At 41.9% G+C, this 18,703-nt stretch overlaps 1 protein-coding gene across 1 annotated transcript in view; it reads left to right on the forward strand.

Moving 5' to 3' along the window:
• Nucleotides 1-18,703, forward strand: part of C3H1orf21 (chromosome 3 C1orf21 homolog) — a 128,931-nt gene that overhangs the window by 90,329 nt on the left and 19,899 nt on the right. Inside the window, exon 3 of the mRNA XM_066597090.1 lies at nt 2,392-2,486. Within this exon, the coding sequence (XP_066453187.1) occupies nt 2,392-2,486 (95 nt within the window). The remainder of the gene's footprint in view (nt 1-2,391; nt 2,487-18,703) is intronic.

Genomic DNA, 18,703 nt, shown 5'->3' on the forward strand with positions numbered 1-18,703 from the left:
CATGAGTTTGTAACAAACAAGTCATGCCAGACCAATCTAATTTCCTTCTATGACAGAATCACCGACTGGGTTGATCAGGAGAATGCAGTAGACATTGTCCAATGCTTTACTAAAGTCAAGATATACTGAATATCTCATACTATCCTTATTGGGATCGATTATCCAAATATGGGATTGACAAGGCAACTGTTAGGTGGATTCACAACCGGCTGAGTGATCGTACTCAAAGAGTGGTCATAAATGGCTGCACATCCAAGGGAAAGAACGTATCAAGTGGGGTACTGCAAGGCTCTGCCCTAGGACCAGTGTTGTCCAACATTTTTATAAATGATCTGGAGGAGGGAATTGATGGGAAACTGATCAAATTTGCTGACAACACAAAGCTAGGAGGGATAGCTAAGACTAGGGAAGGGGGAGAGAGAGAGAGTATTCAAAAAAATCTAGACAAGATTCGACAGTGGGCGGCAACTAACAAGGGGATTTAATGGAAGAAGAAAGAGACAACTCTGTGAGTAGGATGAGTGAAGTACAGATGTACTGACCTGCTGTGCCAGCTAATGCAGTTGCAGGGTGTGATGTCAGTTGGCGTGATTGACTCAATACCTGACTGACTTGCAACTTAGCTGACCAGTGATCCCGCTCTCAAGTACAAAACCTAGCACAGCATAATCGGGTGCACCTCTGTGGTCCCTTTGCTGAAATGTCTGTTTCTTCTGCCCTGGCCACATATCTGACAGAGGCAAAAAGCAATAAGAGCCTGCAATACCAATCTGCAACATTGTAGAATCAACATATTCTGCATGTAAGTACAGAGATTGCCATCATTTACATCAGTCCCTATCACACCACTGGGTTTCACAGTCTAAATGCCAAAATAAACAATGAGTATTTTTTTCTTTCTCTGCGTGTTGGCACCAGATTTGTAATCCATTTTCTCATGGCTCTCCTTAACCCTTTCCAATTCAATTTGTATCTTGGTTTTCCTAGGGGGCTTACTCTTTTGCTGCCGTTATACAACGGCGCTATATGCTGGCTAAAGCCAGTACTGCATGAGGTGACACATTGGATAGGCTCGACAGCAGAGAGGCTGCCAATATACAGTAAGAGAACCCCGACGGACGTCTTCCAACATCGGAGCTGTACAGCCTTAAATCATAATGTCTTCAGACGTCAGAGGGTGGATTGGAAAGGGTTAAATATCAAATAAAAAAATATTAAAAGCTGCTATGCATTCCCCAGTACATGAAATGGGTTATAGAGTGTGTGTGTGTGTGTATATATATATATATATATATATATATATATATATATATAATTTTTTTATTTTTTGGGGGGGGAAGGTTGTACCACTTTTCGTTGCTGGATTTCATATCTGCTTCTGGTATAAAGGATACAGTACTTCAAACTGACTAACAATACAACTCTGTGAAATACAGACCTAATTGGGGACCAGTTAAAGGGGTTTCCTGAACGATCTTGCTTTTTTACCTGCATGCAATTGTGCAAAATCATAAAAGAGCCTATACTCACGACTTCGAGCCATGCCAAATCTCTCATTCTTCCATATACGGACTGACCACTGCAGTCAATCATGGATCTCAGTGGTGGTCCCTTTCATAAATCGTTTCCTTTTGCACTGTTTTGAATTACACAATAGTCTCTTCAATAAAATTGTACATGACATAATACCATAGTCTGCAGCCCTAGGAAAACCTGACAAGGAAATCCAATCCAAAACCTATTCATCACGGCTCTATTGCCAAACTATGACACAATTCAGTTTTGGAATTGATGCAAAAATACCACAAAGCCTTCACAAAACTGGTGATTGCATGTAGAAAAGCTATAGGGGGTGCAGATATAGCAGTCACAACAGGGACCTGGTGCCTGATGAAGTCTTAAGAACCCTCTGCCACATAGTAAGACACCAATATTTTATAAATGGCACATGGTAGGTGTGTATGGGTGGTGTTGGTGGTTCTGCTACAGATTTTGCAATGTCGTCCATGAGCTTTAAGTTACACCTCTGCTCAACATCCTACATATTAACCCTTTCCAATCTAATTTGTATCTTGGTTTTCCTACGGGGCTTACCCTTTTTCTGCTGTTATACAACAGCGCTATATGCTGGCTAAAGCCAGTACTGCATCAGGTGACACGTTGGATAGGCTCCGACAGCAGAGAGGCTGGCAATATACAGTAAGAGAACCCTGACAGATGTCTTCCAACATCGCAGCTGTACAGCCTTAAATCATAATGTCTTCAGACGTCAGACAGTGGATTGGAAAGGGTTAATATTTTAATGTAGAATTCCTTAAATAAGTAAATGTGGGGGAAAAAATTCTATCAGAGTTGTATATATTGTGTATTATTTTTTTTAATCTTTTATAGATGAATACAGGATCAAACCAGTTGAAGCAGTCAAGTACATGAAAAATGGAGAAGAGGAAGAGCAGAAAGTTGTTCAGAAGAACCAAGAGAACTTGGTAGGTATATATTGATAGGACTCCTATCTGCATGCAGAGTTTCTACTGGTAAAATCTTACCAAACGTTACATTCATATTATGGCTAGGGCTACTTGTTGACTTTTGGCTACGACAGCCCTGCAGCCTCACACGGTCACTGAAGTTAATGGGTTAATGGTGCAATCGCAAGTTGTCCCGACCAGCTTCTTACAAGAAATCCATTTAGGCTGATTTTTTTTTTTTTTTTTTTGCAACCTGTAAGTCAAGGTAACTTGCAAGTCGCACTGTTTACTTCAATCAATTCCATATGAGAATTGGCAGCCTACATTCACTCTGTAAGGTAGGCTGTTGAGATGTGAGAGGAGCCATTTGTTATGCCTTCTTAGCTCTGTCATACCCTCTCATAATAGAGCGTCTGTTGTAACCGCGTACTTGAAATTGTTCTTCCAAGTCAGCTGCTTGTTTCTCAAAGAGCCTATTTCTAGAGCAGATCCTTCTGATACCCAAAAATTGACCGTTTGGGATGCTGTTAGTTAGATTACACAAAGTTTAGTAGTGTCAAAATGAACTTGTAAAAAGGGCTGAATGTACCATATGGTTTAGTAGGGAGCCACGTCTCACTAGAGTTCTCTGAGGGTAAACTGTTAACCAGCCTGTCCCTCAAATTTCTGCCTCTCTATATGTAACTGAAGATTCCTCTGATTATATGGTCAGCAACCTCTGGATATCTCAGTACTGTTTCAGAATCTATTTGACATTGTTTTTCTTTTTTCATACTATATTGCTATACCAGTTAGTGCATGGTTACAGGCCTCACTAAGTACAATTTTGAAGCTCCTTTGTTTTTTTTTCTTATATTCTTCATACCTTGAGAAATTTCTATACAACTTCAAATACTGGCCTATAGGAATGCCTCCCTTAAGTGGAAACGGATGGCAGCCATTCCACTGGAGGACACTATTTTGTAGTTATCTTATTCCTAAAGACCATAGTTATGAAATGACATTCCCTTTAAATTTTACTAATCTTAAAGTCCAAAAAAAGCCAGCTTTTGGCATCTCGGCCATAGACTGAAGGCACAGGTCATTGATATCTGATGTCCTAACAAATGACCAAAATTAATTAGTTGTGGATGTCAGGACTATCAAGATATTGTCAATAAATCGTAATCACTAAGAGATACGGGATGTCTAGGCTTTACATCCCTCATGAAATTCAATTTTCTCTTCCCACCAGTCCAGATAGAGGTTGAAAAAAGTGGGGCGCAAGGGCCCTCCCTTGGCAATCCACCTTAGCTGGTGGAAGTTCTAGTCCTCAAACATAGACAATATACTGGAGTATGAATGGAAAAAAATGTGTGGTTCAAGATGCCTACTTCTTGTTCTTAAGAAGTTTTGTACAATCTTGCATCTTTTTTGGTGTGGGATGGGAGAATATAAAGCCCTAATATCTAGACTCACTCAGGCCTCGGTCAGATGGGCGTTTTTTCGTGCGATTTGCGGATCGCACGACGAATGCGCATCCGCAAATCGCCTGACCGGGGCAGACGATTCGCCGAAAAATCTGCAGCTAGCAGCGTTTTTGGCGAAACGGGCCCGATCAAAGGAGCTCTGTCCGCTGTTCGCCCATTGAATTCAATGGAGCCGGCAATACAGCCGACTCCATTGAAAGCAATGGGCTGCGGGCGAGCGCTGGATGAATTTTCGGGAAGGGCTTAAAAATATAAGCACTTCCCTGAAAATCATCCTAAAATGTGTCAAAATTAAAAAAAAATGTATACTCACCTTCTCCCTGCAGCCGGAGTTCAGCCGCGTCCGGCCTGCAGTTCTCCTGAACTGCTCTGTGTAGTATTCAGCAGGCAGGGATTTAAAATCCCCGCCTGCTGAATGGGCTGCCTCTGATTGGTCACAGCTATCACCAATCAGAGGCAGCTCTCACTCACCCATTCATGAATTCATGAATGAGTGAGTGAGTGCTGCCTCTGATTGGCTGAGCGCAGGGACCAATCAGAGGCAGCTCTCAGTTGTCATTCAATAGCTGAGAGCTGCCTCTGATTGGTCCCTGCGCTCAGCCAATCAGAGGCAGCGCTCACTCATCCATTCATGAATTCATGAATGGGTGAGTGAGAGCTGCCTCTGATTGGTGAGGGCTGTGACCAACCAGAGGCAGCCCATTCAGCAGGCGGGGATTTTAAATCCCCGCCCGCTGAATACTACACAGAGCAGTTCAGGAGAACGGCGGGCCGGCCGCAGCTGAACTCCGGCTGCAGGGAGAAAGTGAGTATACATTTTTTTTTTATTTTGACACATTTTAGGATGACTTTCAGGGAAGGGCTTATATTTTTAAGCCCTTCCCGAAAATTCATCCCGCGCTCGCCGGCAGCCCATTGCTTTCAACGGAACCGGCTGTATTACTGGCTCCATTGAATTCAATGGGCGACATTGTTCTTCTCTGCCACAGCTGTTACAGCTGTGGCAGAGGAGAACGATCTTTAGTATATGTTCTCAATGGGGTCGGCGCTGCTGCCGCTGGCCCCATTGCGCGCATATATAGAACACAGCGATGCGCAGAACGCACATAGGCACGTTCTGCGAATCGTTGTGTCCTATTATTGATTGCACATCTGCATAAAAAGCGAACATGTGACCGATCCTATTGGGATGCATTTGGTCTATAGATCTGCAGATCGCAAGCGTGTCTGCAGATCGGACCAAAAAACAGTCGTGTGACCGAGGCCTCAGTAATAATCTCCATCTAGTGTTATATCCTGCAACCTCATCAGAACATCAGTCGTATCCTTCATAAACAAAGGAAGAGATTCAAAGGGCCTCAGGATTACATCTACGTAAATACTAATGTTGTAGGTGATATTGTCTGCCCCTGCCACTTTAGATCTATCTTTTAAGGGGGCGAATGCCCCTTATGGATTTTCAGTAGACCGTAACAAGTGGCCATTTTTGGAAAAGAAGAAAACCGAAATTCAGATTCTTCTCCTCAATCAGTTTTGCTTCCCTTACTGAAAGCAGTATCTATCTCTTTTTAGCTCCTGTTTATATTGTACCCTGTAACCAAGTTCATGAAGTAGTCCTTTAGCAGACAAGTCTGTCAAAACCCTCTCAAAACAAATTCTTTTGACGCTGTGTGATGTCTTATTTTGCAAGCAATTTTCTGTCCGATGTGATCATACTTATCCGATGTGTTTTCAAGATGTTGTTTAGCAGTTTGCAATAATTCATTTTGTTTCCTGTGTAGCTTCCCTAGTTCTTTTGCAGGTTTGGTTGGTGTGATGCGATGGTCATAACACAAAGCATTGGATTTCTGTAGCAGTCTGTTCCTGGGTGGTCTATTCAGGGGTGTTGATGACTTCTCTCCTCGTCAGTGTGCTCTGTTAAAAATAATGGAGAAAACATTAGTTGGGCAAATCGCATATGGAAGTGATGATACTGGTGTGCTCTCTGAGGTGTACCTAGTCATGTACATATGTTGTCCAAGGGTGCTGGACTATTTGTGCTCCGTCTGTGTGGTCAGCAGTATTTAGAACACATTGCAAAGCACGCCAGACTTCCTGGTCCTTGGTGAAAGCCAGGAGATCACAGCACCACAGTCTTGGTGCATAAACTTTATCCATACCAGCGCCAAATCGTTTGTTCTCCACCTTGTTCAATTCTTTTATATAACCAGTCTGTAGTTTTTGAATTTTTACAGCGATGTTCTATGCAGGAAAATGTTTCTGTGCACTTGTATCAACATCTTATAAGCTTCTGCCACCTTTAATTGATTGCTGAACTCCTGGGCTGGTTGGTTCCTGAGAACGGTAGATTTTGATGAAGTCTTTGAGGAACTCTTTAAGTTTCTAGCTTTTCTGTCCAAAGAGGAGTCATGGAGTGTGCACACTTGTGAAACACCCGTGCAGTATAACAAATCTATAAGATATCCATATGAAATCCTACATTCTAACCAAAGGGTAAGCCGAAAGAAGAATCTCGAATTGGGTGCAGTGAACAAAATGGATGTAGTATAAAGAGATGAATAAAGTGTTCCCCCACGCTGTCCAGTATCAATAAGCTGGCGTTCAGGACACTAGGAAAGCTGAATTGACATCCTTTCCCCTTACTAGATAGATATTAGAAGGGTAGATGGATACCAGAGTGATAGATAAAGATATGAGATTAATAGATATGTATTGTGATGTGGAGGTTGTAGTCTGTCAGTCATTTTGCATAGTTTGTAGAGCGAAGGGTTGGATCTTACGCATCTTATCTGAGATACGCAATTCTCGGTTCCTGAGTTTCGTGCAAATATGGGAGTCCCTGCATCTTATTTGTGGTGATGCAACATTCCACAAAATACCCCCGTCAGCGGGCTGCGACGTGCAGATCTTTCATAATTCCTAAATTACATTTTCCTTTGTCTAAAGGGCACGTTCTTTTATTAACTTTGCCTCCAAAAGTTATCAGGTCCTTTAAGACCATTTGGACCAGTAAGGGAGGGAAAGAGCTACTGGGGTGTGAAGCCTGTTTCCTCTCCTTATCTTCTAATATAAACATTTGCTAGCTCTGGCTTCAGAGGGGCTGTAAGACATCAGAGAGCCCCTGGGGGACGTGACAGGCTCTTTGCAGCCTGCTGCTCAAAGCTTCCTACAGCACTCAGCTTTCCTACCATATATGCAGAAAGGCATCTAACCCTTCTCTCTACAAACTATACAAAATGACTGACAGACTACGACCTCCACATCACAATACATATCTATTAATCTCATATCTTTATCTATCACTCTGGTATCCATCTACCCTTCTAATATCTATCTAGTAAGGGGAAAGGATGTCAACTCAGCTTCCCTAGTGTCCTGAACATCAGCTGATTGATACTGGACAGCGTGGGGGAACACCTTATTCATCTCTTTATACTACAATGGGTACTTGAGGGAGGGTCTGATGTGCGTCCATACCCCTCTTTTTCATCCAAGAAAGTGGTAAAATACGGTCTTTGGTTTCAAAGGAATAAGTAATTCCCCCTCTTAATTAACCAGATTCGGCCTTCTCATGAGGCACCCTTCCAGACTTCTCAGAGCAAGAGCAACAAATCAATGTTGCCATAATGCCCAGACTGTGGACTTTTAGTACTTTTAAGATGTACATTAGTGAAATCACCTTGCCCTTTGGAAGGTCTTTTGGCCGAAGGGAAGAGGCATAGTTCTCAATCCTCCTATGTCTAAAGTTTTCAAACCCAGAGCCTCACATTCTCTTTGCTCAAGAGTTTTAAAAATGTAATCCCATTTGAACTTACGCATGTGTAGTTTTTTGTCAACTCAAAGGAATTGAATGTAATGGTGAGTGCAGTCGACAAACCTCTCCTCAATAACTTAGGATCTGTGAATTTATCTAAAGAAAATATGCCTCCAGCTTTAGTTGGGCTTTCTGTCCCCCAAGAGGTACGGTGTGATTTGATTTTAAAAAACACCATTACCTCTTCCTCTATAAGTTCCTCTATTACAAGTTCTTGATCCCCCTCTTGTTTGACCCTGATAACTTGTCTGCCTTATTTTTTACAGGTGCGAATTTTATTCGCATGTAGGAAACTCACATGTGACGGCTTTCACTGTAAAGCATTGGTTCTAATACATGCAAATCACACACGCACCTTACATGCGTTTTAAAAAACACTCGTCTGAGCTCTTAGATGGGTCTTTTGACTTTTTTCTCTACATACCTTCACGCATACAACTTGCCCTAAATAGTGACCCGGTGTCGTCTATCATACCGCTGTGAGTGAGATCACAATGCATGCTGCTTGAAATGTGTAGGAGATTCGTTCAAGTCTACATTCATGAATTTTTAATCTCGGTCTAAATAAAGTTTGGCTTTTTAATCCTCGGATTTTGGTGCTGGATCTACCTTCTTTCTATGTGACATCTTTATTAGGTGTTTTAGCTGACCTCCAAATGTTCTGGTTCTCTTTCAGAATGAGACAGTACAACATGAGAAAGGAAATACTTTGATTTTCATTAAAATGTAAAAACTCTTCATCGATCTCCGCACATCTTCCTTCCTCGGGTGAGCGGGATCTCTAATCTTTACTGGACTTCAGCTTCTAAGGATTAAAGTACAAGGTTAGGAACAATAGTGGTTTTGACAAAAGCCAGGGAAAAGGTGAGGAGAAATAAAAAGCCCATGAAGGTTAATTGAGGGCACGTGAAGAAAAGAGCTTTAAGACCTAGAGATCTAAAGAAATGAGACTTAGATATAATTATTGGGGGATTGTCAATTGCTGCTAACATTAGATAGGAGACTGAGGGCTCTTCTAGGTCTCTACAAAGCTGTAATAACCATAAATATATAATTTCTAAAACTCCTACAACAATGTATCTGCAGTCATACACACTTAGAAGACGAATAGCTGGTATCCCAATTGTTTCAATAGATATTATGGCATTAAATGAGCTCAACAGTTGTAGTTAGAAAAAACACACCCATCTTCAACATGTAAAGGTCTATGGGAAAATCTTTCCTGCCAAGTGGCCTTGCACCACTAAGTGAAATTTCTGTAACTGGGGTTGCTTCTGCAGTAGATACATGCATTTTTCGTATTCTCTATTCTGGGGTATGGAACACTCACAGAAATGATTTCAACAAATCCCCTGTGGTTAAATATACTTTTTAATGTGTAAATAGACTATATATTGTAATTAGAGATGGGCTAGTATACTCACTAAGGCACATTACTCGAGCGAATAGTGCCTTAGCCGAGTATCTCCCCACTCGTCTCTAAAGATTCCGGGGGCTGGCGCGGGTGACAGGTGAGTTGCGGCGGGGAGAGAGAGATCTCCCCTCTGTTCCTCCCCGCTCTCCCCCGCCGGCCCCAAAATCTTTAGAGACGAGCGGGGAGATACTCGGCTAAGGCACTACTCGCTCGAGTAATGTGCCTTAGCGAGTATACTCACTCATCTCTAATTGTAATACATTATTTAGGGTCAAGGTACAGCATGCTCTTACCCCTTTATCCAACATATTATATTTGCTTGTACTGTATAGGAAATTTTCTCTTGTCAAGGCTTATGGTTGCCAGTTTCTCTCTTTCCGCACAAGATGGTTCTGTGGTAATGATATCTGGAATGGACAGTGTTAAATTTGTTTATAAATGCAGTTTTTTTAATATCCAAAATAATAGAAGAAATTTGATGTATTTGGAGCATTCATGCAAATTGAACTTTTTATCTTTCAGTGTAAATTGTACATGTAAGCCAGCTGTGAGATAGCAAAAGTGGCTAACAGTAGTGAAGACAGATCAGTGGAATAATCGGCTTGGGACAGGATAGGACAGATTTCCCGAAACTCATTGGGACGGCCAATTCAGACCATTAAAGTCAATGGGAGGAAAATTGGATGGAATACAGCCACACATCTGGGAAACACTGTGCTCCTCCCAAAAATTGGTAAAAAATGTACAGGGGTATTGCTGAAAACAAAAGGGTCTCCAAGATCAAAATGTATGCCAAGGGAGACAATGGGTGTGCTGCTTGTTTTAAACTGTCCTACATCTTGCAAGTTCTACCAGGTGAACATAACACCTTAGCACAGGCATTCTCCAAAGAAAAGCAGTAGGAGGAGGAAAACTGGTTGAGGCAGAAGGGCAACCCCACCAGCACCTTGAGGGTACAGTGTGCTCCTTGTTGAAGCATAAGTTATAACTCCGTATTTCCATGTTGATCTTTTTCATTTGGGGGAAGTAGGAGGAGGAAATATGGCGAGGGCAGGAGAAAGAGAGCAGCAACAGCACCTTGCAGGCACAGAGTGGTCTTTGTGTCAATTTTAAATTACATTTGACTGCACATAGATTTATATCAGTGTGCTAACTAATCAGTGAAATCTGCCATGGGGGTGCAGAAGTCAGGTGAAGTCCACGCCTGGTTCATTTTTATTAACATCAGGCGATTCACATTGTTCGTGGACAGGCGGATGCGTTAGTCAGTTATCACCCGCAGCTGTCCTGAACACCCTTTCTGATAGCACACTGGCAATGGGGCAGGCAAGCATCTCTAAAGCATGTTGTGCAAACTCTGGCCACTTGTCCAGCTTAGACACCAAGAAGTTGAAGGAGCGAACACCATTTGAGTAAATCCTAGTGGAAGCTGACATACTCTTTGACCATCATGGAGAAGTGCTGCCTGTGACTGTCAGTCCTACCCTGTGCTGGTGCTACAGGCTGCTACGGGCTGAAGAATTTCACCCAAACGTCTGTTACCCTGCCACCAGTGATGGTGCTGCTATGGTGGCTTTCTGCTCATCCACCATGAGCCACAGACCTGCGATCCGTTGCGAATACATCCCCACTGCCATGGGGAAATGCCGTACTCAAGCTGCTTAATAGTCTGTCCTCATTCTAGTGCATTTTGAGGTCCCTCTCCACTGCCAAAATGAGATTTGTAATTTTGGCCTTGTAGCGAGGATCACGGAAGGTGGCCACCTAGTAATCTGATCTTTTGAAGTGGTCTATGTGACTGTTCCTTCTGCAAGCACTACAACCTTAAAGCACTTATATGCCTCAAAGTGCCTAAGGGTGATGGACCACATTCTGTGGGGGTCAGGCTTAAGTGTCCTCCTGCAGGTCCCACTAGCCGTGTAGGGAATAGCTGGGGTTAGTGATGGATGGAAGCAACATTGAGTAAGCCCTTCCCCTGCCTCTGGTCCTATATTACCCCTCTCCTCTTCCTCCTTATATACTTCTACTGTGGGTGGAAAAAGATGTTCCCTCTTGCCCAAAGCCATCCTCCCTGCAGTGTTGAATAATAGTAGACTGGCCAGACAGTTGGAGATTGGTTCCCCTCCCTCCTCTTCTTCCTCCTGTGACAACAACATGTCATTGTCCCTGAGGCTCTGTAGCGTTTGTTCTAACAGGCGGGTAATAGGGATGGACACACTGATTAGTGTGTCATCACAACAGACTATTTTGGTCGCTTTCTCAGAGCAGGCTAAAACAGCACATACGTCTTTTATCTGCAGCCACTCCACAGGCGTCAAGTGACCAACCTTCATACAGCGTCTGCTAACGGCATACACCATCTGGTACTCCATGATTGCTCTCTGCTGCTGGTTTAACCTCTACAACATATGCGACATGGAATTCCATCATGTAGGCACATCACAAATGAGACAGTTGGGTGGTAGCCTGTACAGTCGCTGCACCTCCACCAGACCAGAGGCAGCTGGGTGTGAATGCAAAATGTGAGTGCAGAATTTCCTGCCCTTTTCCAGCAGTGCATGTAAACCTGAGTAATTGTTTAGAAAGTGCTGGGCTGCTAGGTTCATCACATGGGCTAGGCAAGATGCAAGTGTGAGATTTCAGAGGTGAAGGGCTGCTATCAGGTTAGCCCCATTGTCATACATGACCTTGCTGGCTTCAGATTGGGCCTAGGCTGACCCCACACACAGTCAACAACAGCAATTTGGTGATGTGGCTGTGCTCCCCTAGACATGACTTTTAGCACAGGATGGTTGTGTTTCCCGCATCCAATACTGTATGGAGCCTGGGTTTTCTCACATATGGATATCTGTGTCAATGTAGAGGATGTTGAAAGGTGGTAGGAAGATGTGGAGGAAGGGAGTTAGGAGTGGGCCTGCTACTGCTGCGACTAGTAATATGAGGGTGGGAGTACGGCCCTTTTTGTCTTTTATTTAGCCACATCCTACTACCTGTCTTAGGATAGTGCTATCCCACAACATCCGCCTCTACCTCCTTCCGTTGAGAACTGCTATGATTCCACTTTCTACCTCTCCATGTTTGGTCAAGTATGTTGTCCTCCTTCTCCTCTTACTTGCCCTTCTCCTTCTGAGTGGCCTCTGTGCTGTGGTGAGCATCAGGTGCTGGCACCTCCATTTCTGCATCCCCCTTAGTACACATTGCCTGTGGAGGGCTAACCAGGTTCACTGACCCACCGTCATCATCCTCTTTGAAGGAGAAAAAAAGTTGGGCATCAGTGCATAAAATGTCTTGTCCTTCTTCCTCTAGTTGTTTTGGACTATCTCATTGACATCCATGATAATGCTTTCCAGGCGGATTTAGCATGGAGTGAAGTAGAAAGGGGGATGCTCATGGCAAGTGATGCAAACTGTCTGCTGTGTGCCTGTAACTGGGAGGAAGAGGTGGTGGAAGTTGCGACATGCAGTGTCATCCACTCTACCATCTGTGCTGTGGATGTAACGCATAAATGCAACCACTTCTAAGGATTGGCAGTGGCTTGCCTCGCGTCTTGCTGAAAGTGGAGCCGTTGCTTCAGTGTGACCCGCTTAAATTGCCAACTTGGACTGTCCTCTACCCCTTGCTCTCTTCATGGTGTGGGTGAAGGTGTTTTATTTAACTTTTTAGCTAACTTCATAGTTTGCAGAAAACTGCTGGCAGCTATGTCGCAAATGCTAGTAATTTGTAGTGTCTAGACTCGTAACTTTGAACTATGTCTGAGGGTGCAAATGCACACTATATGAGCGTCATTTATCAAAACTCTAAAAAAAACAAAAACCTGTCTGTTGCAAAAAGCAACCAATCACAGCACAGCTTTCATTGTACCTCAGAAAATCTGTCTTTGTTGTCTAGAGCAACCAGAGCTCAGCTTTCACTTTTCAATTTGCTATTAGATCTTTTTGCTCTTTCCCTGTTTTTTTTTTTTTTGAAATTCACAAACACTCACCAGCGCCTACTAGGATGTAATCCCAGGGCAGCACAATATGTGAGAACAGAATGCCAGAGAGTATTTATTGTATAGTCTTAATTGTCCCCATTTTGTACAGCTTAAGTTACTCTCCCCTCATCCCAGGTAGCGAAGTAACGCCTGCAAATAATTAGTATTGGCCAGACTAGAGATACCTGAGCCCACAGACACACACGCACATTGTGCATTTGCTATTTCCCTGTTTTTTAGGATTTTTTTATATTCACGAAAAACCTATTCTGCCACAATTCTAGGATGGCACAATATGCGAGAACAGAAGGCCGGAGAATATATGTTGTAGATTCTGAGCTATCCCTGTTTTGCACAGTGTAACTTACTTCCCCTCACCCAACAGGTATCACCTGCAAATACCCTGTTTCCCTGAAAATAAGACAGTGTCTTATATTAATTTTTGCTCCCAAAGATGCGTTAGGTCTTATTTTAAAGGGATGTCTTATTTTTCCATGAAGAAAAATTAGTATATATTGTTAAACGAAAAAAATTGAACGTTATATACTGTACAGTAGTTGTCATCACAAACCAGCATAACCAAACAAACTGTGAATCCTATCAAGAACTTCTTGTTACTACTATTATTTCCATGTACACACTGTCTCGAGACTGTAACGATCACCCTCTAAAGTGACACACTGGTTGCCTGACTCACACACAGGGCCACAAAAAATAAGGGCTGTAAAGTACCAGGCTCCCACACACTGTCTGGAGACTGTAACGATCACCCACAGCAGTTCCTAGACCACTTGTACAGCAGGGACGGTATTGAAGCTTCCGGCCACCAGGGGGAGCTCATCACAGCAGACTCACACAGCAGGGACAGAGCTAGGTCTTATTTCGGGGGAGGCCTTATATTTAGCACTTTGGCAAAACCTGTACTAGGTCTTATCTTCAGGGGATGTCTTATTTTTGAGGAAGCACGGTCGTATTGGCCATACTTGCAACTTTAAACAATTTCTGAGGCCACAAATGGAGAACTGCAATATTCCTCACGGCATACAACTTTAGTAACCCATTTGATTTGTTTTGCACATTATGCTGCATTTAAGCTCTTAATGGATTGTATAATTTATATGCTTAAAAACAGCTAGGCATAGCACTAATAGTTGGAATATTAAAGCTTGAAGTCTACCCAAAACAGTAAGAATCTGGATAATCCGTTCTACTAATTGGTCTAACATTTGCATAAGCATTGGATAGAATTCAGAAACAAATATAGCATAAAAGCAAAGATAATTAAATATTGTTTTTTCATGTTATAATCGGTCCTTGTGCAATCTTTCTTCCAGATGCATACCCTTTGAGTAAGGGTAGGTTTACTAATCCGTTAGTCCGGAGTTCCAGACTCTGGTTGTAGCAATCTGGCAGTCGGGTAGCCTTTAGACCAGTGTTTCCAAAACTTTTTAGCCTCGGGAACTCATGGGAAAAAACTGTTTCCCCGTGGGGTACCCCTAGCAAAAAGGAGTGTGGTCAAGGGGTGTGGCTTATCACTATGTATGATTTTACATCTCATATTCTGAGCACCGGGCACTTCTCCATCACTAGAGGCCGACGGGTGCCTGGTGAAGGAGGTGCTGAGAAGGAAGCATAGGATCTTCTGAAATTGGCTGCGGAAGCACAGTTGATTTCAAGTAAAAATCCACACCGATGGTGCGTATTTTGATTGTGTCTCTTGCGGAAATTTTGCAGATTTTGTCATAGAAATTTCAGCTGCAAAAAAACTGCTATGTGTAAAAAAACAAAAAAAAAACCCTACAGCCGGTCCACATGGGGCTGATTTCCGGCAGCATCTCCACACAGACATTCTGCAGCAGTTCAGCAGCTAACAATTTGCCTCAAAACCCATTTGGTGCGGCTTTTTACGCAGGTTTTATTGCATGTATTTGTGCGGAATTCACACCCCTCCCCCCAATTGAGAAGTGGTAAATTCTGCAGTGGAAAGGGTAATAAAATTGACATGCTGCAAAATTAAGTTCCGCACTAAATGTCAATTTTTTCATGGGTTTGGTGTGCATTTTTTCTGCAGCTTCTGGATGAGATTTTAAAATCTTATCCACTTTACTGCTACTGTAAATGCCATAGAATTCCTGTGCGGAGGGTCTCTTAATGTCGGCTAAGTGATTCCCAGCCTGGGTGCCACAGCACCCCTGGCGGGTTTCCACGGTTCTCCAGGGTGCCGCGGCACCCAGGTTGGGAATCCCTGCCTTAGATTGAATAAACACAAATCTACCAATATGAGACTGAAACCTTCGACATAATGCCTATTGTATTAGGGAGGGGGACAGCTTGACAATTGTAGTTCCTAAATTCTTTGCTCTGTCTGTTATAAACACACAAAAGTCTACAAGAGTCTCTTACTGTCTTCAACTTGACCGAACATTAAAACTCAGAACAACCTAAACAGACATTTGATTCATACATGACAGAATGTGACATATACTTACATCATCTACATTTAATAAGAGTACTGAGGGTGCAATGATTAAATATGCTCTCTAGGAAATACTCAAACCCCTCCTCCCCGGACATTTCAGTACACCGCTTCCTGTTCTTGCTGTCCCAAGAAACGCTACCTCTTTGAGAACAGTGACTTCCTCTTTGAGCTACAGGTACAGCCCTTTTGACTCTCTTTTGGTAATTGCAGGTTACTAAATTAAGGACAACTGGACACAGATTCATGGGGGTACAACCATTTAAACAGATTAAACCATAATTGGAGACAATCCTGCTGTACCAATCTTAAACAGAAAAATTAAAATCAGTAAACATTTCATGACTGAAATATAATTATAAGGGCAGAAAAAGATGTTCTATACGATATAATCTCAGATTAGATATACTAGTGAATTTATAAAGGGGCATTGGCTTACTTTAGTGTATATATAAATGGTGGTCGTCTTGGAATATTAACAATTTTTCAGGTATTCTGGTGCTTCTCCAAGCTCCCATCTCGCAAGCTCCTGGTTTTCTTAAAACCGCTTATAACGTTTACTTCCTTGCACCATTTCAGAATTGAGGAAGCCTCATTCTTTTTTCAGCGTCTAGGGATTAAAGCTTTTGCTGCATTAATGGAAGATTGAAATATTGAGGAATTGTTTAAGTTTACCTGATAGATTTGGAATAAGCAAAACAAGTTTGGGAGAAACAAAACACATTGGATCTTAGTATAAGGTTATGGATCTCTTAAATTATTCCAAAATGTCTGTATAAGGGGACAGAAAAAACAAAAATGTAGAAATATGCCTATTGCCCTTGCACAACACCAACATAGAGAACAGAAGTTTGAATCTATTTTATGTAATGGTTCTGGGGTTCTATACGACCTGGATACTATTTTTTTGTAATTTAATTCTTGAAACTGTGTTGGTATTGAAGATGAGTGAGATGGATAAGATCTCTCTTGTTGAAAAGATGGTATTCAATTCCTGATCCCAATGTCTAATATAAGAGGGAGTCGTATTGCTATGTAATAGCCGTTCATATGTTTTAGAGATCCTGCTTTGCCATATAGGGGTCTTTCCATATTGTCTTGTGAAATGGAAGATCATGGTTACTACCGAATAGATCCACTACATGTATCAGAATTCTCTTAACCCGTTTAGGACCAGCCACAGTAAATTTACAGCGGCTGGTCTTGGGCTTAGAGCACCGCTGATAGTAAAATTACGGCAGTGCTTTAAGTCTCCTCCCTCTGCAATCAGTCAGAGACAGGGACGGGTTATCAGCTGTTAGTGACAGCTGATAACCTGGAGCAGAAGGCAGGAGGGGTTTTTAACCCTTTCTGCCTTCTGCTTCCCCGATATACAGTGCTTAATGAGCACTGTGTGGGGAAAGTGAAAGTAAAATGTACTTTCACTACGGGAGCCCGGGGGGGGGGGGGGTCATGTGACCTCCCAGGATTCCCTGCTACTGCAGAGTTGGAGGGTCAAACTAGACCCTGGTAGCTCTGCAAGTGACTAATGTCACTACAGGGGTTTCTTTCCCCTGTAACTGGGGCTCCTATGGATGCTCCAGCTACAGTGGGAAAGTGTCAAATAAAGAAAAAAAAGTGACTGTCCCCCAGACGTCTTACATCACGTCATGGGGGACATGGATAGTAAAAAAACACAATTACATAAATAAGTAAAATAAAATTACAGAATAAAATAATAATATATACGTAAGAAAGAAAATAACCCAAAACCGATGCCAACCAAAAACGTACCTATAAGCGCCCTGTAAAACAAAACCATACATATTATATATCAAAATGTCCGAAACAAATAGAGGAACCTATTCCCACACTTTATTTTAGTGTAAATATAAAAATAATCTTAAAAAAACTATAAATGTTAAAAAAAAAATCTTTTTTAACCCCAATAAAACTAAAAAACAGAAAAAGTCAGTGAAAAAGATATAAAAAAATAGTCCTATATGTCACGGGAAAGAAAATGCAGCAAAAATCATTTTGATAGCTAAAAGGAAAGAAAATGGAGCAGTAAAACCGCCACATGGGTAAAATCTCTAAAAAGTGTCTGGTCCTTAAGGTACAAAACAGCCTGGTCCTTACGAGGTTAAAGTACAGTAGTCCTTATCGATTAGTTTACCCTAGTCTATACAAAAAAAAGAGTATTTTGAAGACAAGACCTTCTTTTAAAATAGAAGCCAACTTAACATCTTGCAAGATTTTGTTTAAGTATTTTAAATTTGTTAGAAATTAGGAACCAAAAAGGAGTATACCCACTCATTAAGGGTATTAATTTTTTTTATTTAACTTATGCCAGATTTTCATGGTTAAACCTATCATAGGATTATTAATCTCTTATAATTTCGCTCTATCATATGGTGTAACCCATATCAAGCATATATCCCCTTGCATTGAATAAAGTTCAAGATCAACCCATAATTTATAGTCTAAGCGAACTAGATCAATCATGCGATTGAGATGTATAGCATTTTTATATGATTTCAAAATTTGAAAGGCCTATTCCTCCAAAATTCCTGGCCATATTAATGGTGTTTACTTACACTACCGTTCAAAAGTTTGGGGTCACCCAAACAATTTTGTGTTTTCCATGAAAAGTCACACTTATTCACCACCATGCGTTGTGAAATGAATAGAAAATAGAGTCAAGACATTGACAAGGTTAGAAATAATGATTTGTATTTGAAACAACATTGTTTTTACATCAAACTTTGCTTTTGTCAAAGAATCCTCCTTTTGCAGCAATTACAGCATTGCACACCTTTGACATTCTAGCTGTTAATTTGTTGAGGTAAGCTTGTGAAATTGCACCCCACGCTTCTAGAAGCATCTCCCACAAGTTGGATTGGTTGGATGGGCACTTCTGGCGTACCATACGGTCAAGCTGCTCCCACAACAGCTCAATGGGGTTCAGATCTGGTGACTACGCTGGCCACTCCATTACCGATAGAATACCAGCTGCCTGCTTCTGCTGTAAATAGTTCTTGCACAATTTGGAGGTGTGTTTAGGGTCATTGTCCTGTTGTAGGATGAAATTGGTTCCAATCAAGCGCTGT

This window comes from Eleutherodactylus coqui, chromosome 3, assembly GCF_035609145.1.
Source record: "Eleutherodactylus coqui strain aEleCoq1 chromosome 3, aEleCoq1.hap1, whole genome shotgun sequence".
NCBI lineage: Eukaryota > Metazoa > Chordata > Amphibia > Anura > Eleutherodactylidae > Eleutherodactylus > Eleutherodactylus coqui.